The 10,570-nt window shown below is 36.6% G+C and overlaps 1 protein-coding gene across 1 annotated transcript; it reads right to left on the bottom strand.

Moving 5' to 3' along the window:
• Positions 1–186: 186 nt before the first annotated feature.
• LOC148084678 (aldo-keto reductase family 1 member D1-like) lies at positions 187–4,252 on the bottom strand. The gene is made up of 9 exons (XM_087787792.1): positions 4,071–4,252; positions 3,841–4,008; positions 3,007–3,123; positions 2,868–2,945; positions 2,585–2,707; positions 1,170–1,279; positions 933–1,098; positions 477–559; positions 187–401 (listed from the first exon to the last, which is right to left on the bottom strand). Exons 1-9 carry the CDS (start codon positions 4,161–4,163, stop codon positions 359–361), a joined length of 981 nt encoding a protein of 326 aa, XP_087643918.1. The 5' UTR covers positions 4,164–4,252; the 3' UTR covers positions 187–358.
• Positions 4,253–10,570: the final 6,318 nt, after the last annotated feature.

Here is a 10,570-nt window from a genome sequence, read left to right as displayed (position 1 = left end):
GATCTATCTTACAGAATATACCCTAATATTTGGATATGTTAGATAACAAATTCTTATTAAATGCTTCCCAATTTACCAGTGTTTGTTAAATAACTTGCCATGTCCTGACTGGTGTCAATCCATTTCTTGAAAAATAAGTTAATGGATATAGACCAAATAGTTTTCTTAAAAAAGGTGAAACACAAACTTAATACAAGACTTTATTGTGGAGTAAGTGATGAGTTTAAAGCCATAGGAGTATGTTATAAACAGTTGATTCGAAGCATTGAATGCTAATGTACTTAAAAGAAGGTAAACATATAACCACCAGGAAATTAGAAATTAGAGCAGCTGGAGAATTTTGAACGTGTTCTTCCATCTAATATTCATCATGAAATGGATACTCTGGGTGGTCTGCCCACCTGTAGGGTGAAAAGGAAACATTTGAATTTATTACAGATTGCAAGGAGCATTTTCAAAAACTTCAATATACTTACATGAGCAGCTCCACGAAGCGTATATTTCTATTCAAACCATCAATGCTTTTCATATCTTCATCCGAAATGGAGAAGTCAAAAATCTGTGAGAAAAGGAATGGTTTTAGACAATAAAAATTATAATATGATTTTTTTTAATTAAAAGTTTCAATAACCTATCAAGGCAATTTTTTTTATAACATTTATCTTTTGTCTTAGGAGCTACTCGAAACCCGAAGTCCCCAACAGTCCCCAAAAGAGTTGTTTTAAACTGGATTAAATGAATAACCGTTTATGTTCAAAGGTCAACTGCTAAGCCAATTTACAAACAAAATATTCCAGAGTCTACAGCAGCTATATCTGACTGATTTGGACACTGATAGTAAATTACAGTGTCCAGCAGTTGATATAACAAAAGGTGGCTGCAACATTCAATTAGCTGTTGTCATAGAAGGACAAAGAGCTAGAAGTGTATACCTGGAAGTTCTCCTTTATCCGAACTGGGCTGAAGCTCTTCGGGATGACTACTACTCCCTTCTGTACGTTGAACCTGAGGGCAAGCTGTGCAGTGGTCTTCTTGTACTTCTCCGCCAGAGACACCAACAACTCGTCAGCCAGCATTGGTGGGTTCTTCAGATTCACCCTGTTTAAACCATAAAAACCATTCATGGCGAGAAAAAAAACATAATTTTGTTTACTTGCCAGAAGCCTCACCAGGATGGATCCCTAGATGTTCCCAAGGGGCTGTAACCCACAATGACGATCTCTTTCTGAAGACAATACTCCATCAGCTTCGGCTGAGTAAAATAGGGATGGCACTCAACCTGTGTAGGGGGATTTTAGTGACTATGTTAAAGAGAGAATTCACAAAATGTCAGTCTTGTCATGTTGCCTGGAAAACCACTTATATTTTTTCCATTCCTATTTTTTAAAAGTTTCTCTATCTGTACATCAAGCTTCAAACTCAAGGTGTGGGGCCAAGTCTGGCCTGCCTGGTCATTTTATTTGGCCTAAATCAAAGTATATTAATGTTCATGTTGATATAAGAATCTATGAAGTTCATAGTATTTAAGAAAAGAGCAACAGATTACAGATGTCAACAATTACAAAGAGAGTAAAAACAGATGTTAAAGTAATTAGAAGGGGTACCCTTTCATTATTCTTTGCTTATTAAATTCTAGATAAATACTTTTTACCACATTTTCATTTTAATCGTCAAAATAAATGTAAAGGAAATCATTTCTAATGTCACATTTACACATTTTTATGATTTATTCTTAAATACAATGTATATAAGATAATAAACAATAAATTTTTTTTTAAGTTGGTATTATGAAGAGAGTTAAGGGGGAACTTAAGGGTTTAATGTCGAGGGGGAGGCCAATACTAAAAGGCAAGCATCACTGGAGGTTCTGCTTCACACATAGTTTTCGACCTCCTTTTATTTTGGAGACAAAGTTGGCTTCATAAGGAGATTTATGACTGTGAGGGAGGGAGTCAACACTGATTTGAGCTCGCCCAGCTGTGCAATGACTAGTGGACTGAGTACACACTTGCTTAAATCTTAATCTTAAGATATTTTCGAAAAAACTTAAGCCATCTATATATATATATATATATTAAAATTAAGTTTGGTTTTGCACCTTCAAATCAAACTACATGCCAAGTTGTGATTTATAATATGAATTTATTATATGAATAAAATCCAACTAAATAAAAAAAATATTGTGCACATAAATTCAAACTTGTATATATACACTATATATTTTAGATTTTCTCACAGTTTTCTTTTTCTTTATTAGTTTATCCGTTCAGACCATAACGATAGTCACAGTAGTTGTGATGTTCCCCCATGGGAAATTCACACTTTTAGTTTAGGTCTAATGGTGGACATTGCAGACAGGAGGATGTGCTCTTTGTTGTCATATAACAAATTGAGAACAACTCAACGACCACATCTAGTTGATTTAGTCTCATGCATGTTTACATTTGCCTTAGTCTTGTCTGTCCATTAACATGCGTAGATATTTGCGTAACAGGTTGTTTTCATTCTATATTGCTTCTATACAAACATTCACAGAAGGATGTGAATGTTTGAACGACGCCTCTTATAATAAGTTTGTTGATACCTGGTTGGAAACAGGTTTGTGCTTCAAACCCGGTTTGTTGAAAATCAACTCCAGTTGTCTCTTGTTGAAGTTAGACACGCCGAGGGATCGAGTGAGTCCAGCATCTTTACAAGCTTCCAGTGCCTTTAAGCAGAGATGCAGAGAGAAGAGGTCAGGGTGAACTTTGATCAAATATTCACAGGATACATCTGTCCCAGCAGCTTTGTTGTTTCTAAGTTTGCAATTAATGTCAGAGGTGTGATGACAGTCTTAAAGAAACTGTGAGGTCAACTGTGCTCATTACCTCCCATGTGGCGCACAGGTCCGTCTCATGATAGATGTACTTCCCATCCTCGTCCCTCGGGTAGAAAACATCACCTGGCTGCAAAGACAAGAGCACATATAAGACAATTCTATTTTATAACTGTAGGTCAACTGTGTACCTTGAAGGCTGTGGGCATTTCGATAATGTACAAGTCAACATAGTCCAGCTGTAATGACTTCAAGGTTTTCTCCAGTGCTGGTCGCACCAGCTCTGGTGAGTGGTAGGTGTTCCAGAGCTGCAAGATTAGAAAGTTGAGAACATTAGAAACAGATGTGCGATGTTGCGAAATAGAAAGTCTGTTTCAATTGATTTCAATTGAGCTGGGAAAGCTAGTTTGTTTGCATTGCAATGCAACTGCAACTGCAAAGGTTGATCCGAATGATCACATTAGGTTAGCTTTAATAAAAGTTATTTCCAAAAATATGATCCAGTCGAGGAAGTAACTATATTTTAATAAAACTTAAGTTTAAATAAGTCTTTTCATGTTCAATGGTCAAATTTTAATATATATATATATTTTTCATTTTAAATGATATTAATCGGGGTTTTTTTTAATCACAAATTTACAACAATTTACAACTTTATTACCGATATATAATCGAGACTCAAATTTTAGCAACGGGTGTTTTTGAAAAGTGTCTGAATCTGAAGAAAATAATGTAAAAGACTAGGACAAGAATAGCAAAACTGGATTTTATATTTTACAGGGATTTGTAAAGGACACACACATCATCTAGTTCATTTAAATAAATTCATTTGAATAAATAAGTTTTAAAAACATTATTTTTTTATCCCTCACAAAAATATTTTGCCCAGTCTGTTTGATCTTAATTTCTTGAAAAAAAACCTGGTTAGTGAACTCAATTTTCCATACTTTTCTCTTTTTTAATAAATCAATAAATGATCTATTTAAAAGCCAAACAGAAGATTTTCTGTCTTGTGGACCACAAACCTTCCCACAGTAGAAGATGTCCTCTCGTTTCACTGTCCCGTCTGCGATCTTCTCCCTGATGGCTTCTCCCACCTCATGTTCGTTGAAATAGACCAGTGCTCCATCGATGTGCCTGTATCCGGCTTCGATGGCCACTTTCACTGCCTCGTACGTGGTTCTTGCTGGTGTCTGGAACACACCGTGCTCATGAGCAACAGTGATCAAAAAAGATTGTTGCTGGTTACTCCTACCTGGCGTGGATCTCCATATGTTCCAAGTCCTATCAGAGGAATGCTGTTCCCATCGCTCAGAGGTACAGAGTGATTCTCGGCCGTCAAAGACATTTTCTTAAAAACAGAAAGAATTCCAGAGAGGAGAGAACTTTATGTGCACGGATTCAAAGCCTGCATTTGAACAGTGAACTCTGGGCAGAGTCTACTCTTTGAACTCTAGCAGAACTCCGCCTTTTTATTTTACAAGCAGCCCACCAACGGAAATGGGAGCAACAGAAATGGAATGGGAATGTACTTCTTAATCAGTTTGTTGAATGTCGTTAGGGAAGCTAATGTTTTGTTTGCCCAATAACAGTCTGTACTCAGCCTCCAGGGATCTGCTCAATGAGAGTTGTTTGACCACACATAAACAAGTTTGATTCCTTTAGGGGGACCGATTTATTATCATCAATAATAAATTCAGTAGTATAACTAAATATCCAATATTCTCTTGTCCTAACCGTTTTTATCCCTTTAAAATTAAACTTAAATGCTGAAAGTAATGCTTGACAATCACCTCACGGTTGGTGCCTGAAAAACCTGGGTGTTGTATTAGATAAAGACATGTCTCTTGTTCAACACTGTAGAAAACTAGAAAAATCTCTAAACTTGGGAAAATGTTGTCACAACATGATCTGGAGCTTGTAATCCATGCGTTTGTGTCTTCTCGTCTGGACTATTGTAACAGTTTGTTTTCATGTCTTAACAAGAAGGAGCTGTCTCGCCTGCAGTTTATTCAGAATTCTGAGCCGCTCTAGTAGAAGAACTCACATTTCTCCGATCCTTAAAAGTCTTCACTGGCTTCCAGTTTCTTTCAGGATCAACTTTAAAATTCTGGTTCTTACTTTCAGAGCTATTTATGGTCAGGCTCCTCCTTACATCACTGATCTGATCCAGACTTACACCCCAGCTCGGGCTCTGAGGTCTGTGGATCCGAATCTACTGATGGTTCCTCGCACACAGTTCAGGACCAGAGGAGAGAAATCCTTCCAGGCTGTTGCTCCTAAGCTTTGGAACGATCTTCCTCTCTCTCTGTGTTTGATGGATCTACTGACTCCTTTAAGATACATCTTAAGACGTTTTTATTTGTTCAGGCTTTTCCTTGATTTTCTGGAACTCCTGTTGTGTTATCAGTTTTATTTTGATCTTTAAAGTATATACTTTATTGAATATTGTTCTGATTGTTTAAGCGCTTTGTGACCCTGGTCTGGAAAAGCACTATATAAATAAAAATTACTTACTTACTTACTTATTCAAGAGATTGGGTTAGCTAGGAAAGAGCTAAGAAAGTTTTGAGGTGGGCCTGTTTACAATTTAATTATATGTCAAACATTTGGGAATTTCCGCTCAGGGTTGTCCAGTGTAGACATTCATAATTAATGTGCAGAGGCCGAAAACCTGATTTCATTAAGATAAGTAGGAAGGACTATCAAGACCTGTTTGGACAACTCGTTCCACTCTATTGACTTTTAAGCCTTTCCTGCATGGAAGGACCTGATCTGATAGGAGTTAGATTTTGACTTTAAAAGTCTAGCTTTACTTTGGGATTTCTCACCTGTATTTTAAAATAAAATCACTGCAGACCCTAACTAGAAAAGAAGGAGTATTTAACAATGACATGTGTTTTAAATTAAATAGCAAGGAAGCTACTATAACGCAGCCTCGACACAAAGACATCCCAACCAAAAAAATGAAATTCAAGGAAATGTACACCTTATAAAACCGAGTCCAAGGTTCACACATTTTTAAAGAAAACTGCCTTTTTGAACCTTTTTGAAATCATAATTTTAGGAGCAACTACAATCTTTAGACTAAACAAATTTCTTAATAAAAATAATAATCATGAGGGTAAAACAGAGTAAATACATTGTACAAATATGATATTAGACTACACAAACATATCCAGGGCTTGGTCTTATTCAATTAAAACATGTGCATGTATTGACAAATAATATAACAAATTTCTATAAAACATATAAATATCTGTAAAAGATGCTGGCGACACTTTTGGATGCATCAGGGACAACCGAGAGAAAAAGTACATGAGTCTGATACGTTATTTTGTGGACTGGAGTGAGAGGAACCACTTGCAGCTGAACACCTGAAAGACCAAGGATCTGGTCTTGGACTTTGGGAGGTCCAGGACAAAGCCACGTCCAGTGTCCATCAGAGGCGACGAGGTGGAGATAGTTGACAACTATAATTACCTCGGTGTGTGGCTGGACAGTAAACTGGACTGGTCCTGCAACACAGACCATGTATATAAGAAAGTTCAGAGTAGACTGTACTTTCTCAGGAGGCTTCGATCATTTAACATCTGCGGGAAACTACTGCTTCAGTCAGACTGTGTCCTGTTTTATGCTGTGGTGTGATGGGGTAGGAATGTGTCCAAGAGGAGTGTCAAAAGGTTGATCAGGAGGGCTGGCACTGTGGTTGGCTTGAAGAAATAGACTCGTGAGTCGTGACTGTGAGCTGACATGTCAACAACCCCGCCAGACCTGGTTTTGACAATAGTAGTGTCTACAGGTGAGACTGCAGATACATCGGCCTGTGGCATGTGTTCTGGAACAGACCTGTGGCAGTGGTGCAGGCTTATCCTGTGAGGGTGTCTGAAAGGATATCAGGTTCCGACGATTGATTTGCACCACCCCCTGAGGTAAATCCACAAGGTTCGATCTTGGAGTGTTTGTGTATCACGGTTCCAGGTGAGAGAGTTGTTCTATACATACTCTTGTCATCCTAAAAATGAAAAATACAGGGTATAATAGTATTGTGTTCATCCTGTGGTGAGGTATCATTGTCCAACAACATAGCTAATTTAAGCTTAGTTGTTGTTGTGGTTCATTAAATATTGGACCTGATAGGAACAGAGCTGCACAGCCTACATTTAAATGTGTATAAGTGATTAATCTTTGTATTATTTACAAAGACTTCATCTGTGGATTCATGGTTTATTATTTACATTTTTGGTTTAAACTTGCTTTATGCAACTCTAGTTCCCTGCCAAGAGCTTATGATAACAACATCACCTCTAGGAGGCAGAAACCTCATGAATGGAGTGACAATAAGTGCCTGATACAGGAAAGGCTTTAGTTCTAGGCTACAAGAACTACACATCTGATATGTAATAATGACACAGCTAACGTTAAATGTTTTTCTTCTCTCATAAAATCACTAAACTCTCTGTCACCTCCTGTAAGTGGAATGTTACACATACAGTGAAAACTCCTTCTAGACCTCAGAGCTTCTACACATACAAAGACATTCATTTTCTTATCTCACAGCTGAACCAGAGCCTCCGTGAAACTTTTGTCAAACGTTATTTACACACCTCTTAAAGACATTTGTTCTTACAGAGTACAACTCTGTGTGTTTCTTTTTAAAGGCAAAATACCAACTTCCTACAATAGTGTAACAACTTTTTTCCAACTGTCTTAGTCACATATCTCTTAAAGACGTTTGATTCTCATTCTCATTACTTTTCTGTTGTTTTACTACAAAAGTGCTTTCATACTTTTTCTTCTACAAACTATGACCAACAATCTTGAATAATGCAGACTTTAAAGTAAAAGGTACGTTAAACTTGTTTGTTTTTTTTATCGTAATGACAAAACGACTAAAGAGAAACACAACAACAGGATAAGAAAAGTGATCAATAAACATTCTCAATTTTTACAAATAGATTTTATTTAACTTCCTGTTTCTGTATTCAAATGATGTACACGACAATAACTATATAACTTTTAATGGTTTTCTCAACACGCTCATGGAAAAATGTAAAATGTTTATCATGGCTATGATTGTTTTTTGGAATTGTAGGTTTTCACATAGTTTATAAATGGTTTATTGTTTTGGTTTTATAGAATAGTGTCAAGACAAGTGTCAAGTGCCAAGACACACACTTCTGTCTCTTCTAGTTCAAGTTGTTATCCTTCAAGGTCACAGGTGTCGTGTTCCTCATACAAATTCCTGAGAGTCAACCTCTTCATTTCTTGAAGCAGACAAACGCTTACAGTCATAAATGATATGGGGTTAATGTATTTAACATACTTTGGTTCTTTTTTTGTTTTTGTTTTCAGTTAAACTGAATTGTTAAACTTTACCTTTAACAATTCTTCAATCAATATAGTATCATTATTTCAACTCATAAAAATGTATTTAAATTTAAAACTCATCAATGAAACTCACTAATTCTTCTTTTACATGGAATTAACCTCCGTAAAGTCTATAACACTTATCTTAAAATGAAAAATGGGTTTCCTAAGTTCTTATCTCATGATACAATGTGTGTTTAATCCAAAACTTACCAACCTTCTAGGACCTTACGATCCTTAAACTCTGATCTATTAGTTATACCACAAATCTCTAAATGTAGATTTAGGAGGGCAGACACCCTCTCTATGTTTAAAAACAATCTTAAAACCTTACTTTTCGATAAAGCCTATAACTAACTTAACTGTTTATCTTTAGCTGCTATAACTAACTTAACTGTTTATCTTAGCCGCTATAGGCTGAGAATGCTGGAGGAGTTTCAGACACAGAGCTCTGTATATCCTTCTTTTCTGCATTACATTCATCATCTGTGCAGTTTAAACCCACACAGGGCTCCACCTCCAGAGCTGCTGCTGATCCAGGATCTTCACCACGTCATCAGATCCCGAGTTCTCTCCAGCACCTCCATGGACTCTCCTACACTCTCCTCTTTTTTTTCTCACTATAATTTCCCTTACTCCACTCCTCCATCTGTCTACCCCCCCATCCTTCCTCCCAGCCGGTCAAAGCGGCACTGTACAGTGTTTCGCTTCTTGCTCTTTGTTGAATTGCTGGGATCTATTTTTCCTTAATCAGCTATAGTCTTATTTCAACTGTATAGTGTCTTGAGATAACTTTGTTATGATAAGACACTTTAAATAAAAATGAATTGAATTGAATTGTTGTGTTTTATGCTTTTAACACAAGATTTACAAAAAGTAAACAAAACAAAAATCACAGTGTAGAGGGGTGGCTGATGCTGCACGGTGTCCTTTTGACCTTACCATCTCCTCTGTTGAGACATGTGTTACACTATGACTCAACTCTGTCCAACAATGAGCCTAATGGAACTTGTTTTACTTAATGTGTTAGAATTAATTTACATGTTCATCTTTAAAAGTTATTTTAACCTTAGCTGTGTCACTAATAAACATATATGTAGTTATTGGAGCCTAGAACAAAAATACCTGTATCAGGCACTTATGCTCACTCCATTCATGTCTGGTACTGACCACTGCACAATTCTAAAATTCTAAACTATGTTCATGTTTTGTTACTGGATCAGTAATTTTACACTAAACCTTTGTTTAACTTTGTTAATGTTTGACTAATATTTTGTATAGTTGTGTATAGTTAGATGTCAAGATTAGTGTTTTTGTTCTGTTTGTACCCTGAATGATAATCAAATGTTTTTAAGAGTGTTAATGTGTGAATAAGACAGTTGGAAAGTTGTTACACTATTGTAAGAAGTTGACAACTGGTTTGGTATTTTGCCTTTAAAAAGAAAACACACAGAATTGTACTCTGTAAGAACAAATAAGAGGTGTGTAAATAACATTTGACAAAAGTTTCACGGAGGCTCTGTTTCAGCTGTAAAATAAGAAAATTAACGATTAAGCCCCCTCAGTCTTACCAGTTTGACAGAAATTATCAGGGGACTATACATCTTCTGATTTTGTATTTGTAGAAGCTCTGAGGTCTAAAATGAGTTTTTTTTTACTGTGAGGGTATTTTCCATTAGTGTCATTATTACATATCAGATGTGTAGTTCTTGTAGCCTAGAACAAAAAAACACTTTCCGTGTTGTATCAGTCACTTATTCAATTCAATTCAATTCAATTTTATTTAAAGTGTCTTATCATAACATCATCATAACATAAAGTTATCTCAAGACACTATACAGTTGAAGTAAGACTATAGTTGATTAAGGAAAAATAGATCCCAGCAATTCAACAAAGAGCAAGAAGCGAAACACTATACAGTGATCTGTACAGTGAGCTATGGTGAGGAAAAACGTCCTTTTAGAAGGCAGAAACCTAAAGCGGAACCTGACTCATTGTTGACGGCATCCTGCTTTGACCGGCTGGGAGGAAGGATGAGGGGGTAGACAGATGGATAAGGAGAGGAGTGAGGGAGGATATAGTGAGAAAAAAAAAGAGGAGAGTGTAGGAGAGTCCATGGAGGTGCTGGAGAGAACTCGGGATCTGATGACGTGGTGAAGATCCTGGATCAGCAGCAGCTCTGGTGGTGGAGCCCTGTGTGGGTTTAAACTGCACAGATGATGAATGTAATGCAGAAAAGAAGGATATACAGAGCTCTGTGTCTGAAACTCCTCCAGCATTCTCAGCCTATAGCGGCTAAGATAAACAGTTAAGTTAGTTATAGCAGCTAAAGATAAACAGTTAAGTTAGTTATAGGCTTTATCGAAAAGTAAGGTTTTAAGATTG

The sequence above is a fragment of the Callionymus lyra genome, chromosome 3, assembly GCF_982586985.1.
Source record: "Callionymus lyra chromosome 3, fCalLyr1.hap1.1, whole genome shotgun sequence".
Lineage (NCBI taxonomy): Eukaryota > Metazoa > Chordata > Actinopteri > Syngnathiformes > Callionymidae > Callionymus > Callionymus lyra.
The sequence above is the reverse complement of the archived record's forward strand: the minus strand, read 5'-3'. Positions and strand labels throughout refer to the sequence as shown.

Coding starts and splice junctions, on each gene's coding strand:
- LOC148084678 (XM_087787792.1), bottom strand. CDS start 4,163: ATGTCTTTGACGGCCGAGAATCACTCTGTACCTCTGAGCGATGGGAAC. Junction 3,124..3,840: donor ACATCTTCTACTGTGGGAAG/GTTTGTGGTCCA, acceptor CTAATCTTGCAG/CTCTGGAACACCTACCACTC. Junction 1,099..1,169: donor ACATCTAGGGATCCATCCTG/GTGAGGCTTCTG, acceptor TGGTTTAAACAG/GGTGAATCTGAAGAACCCAC.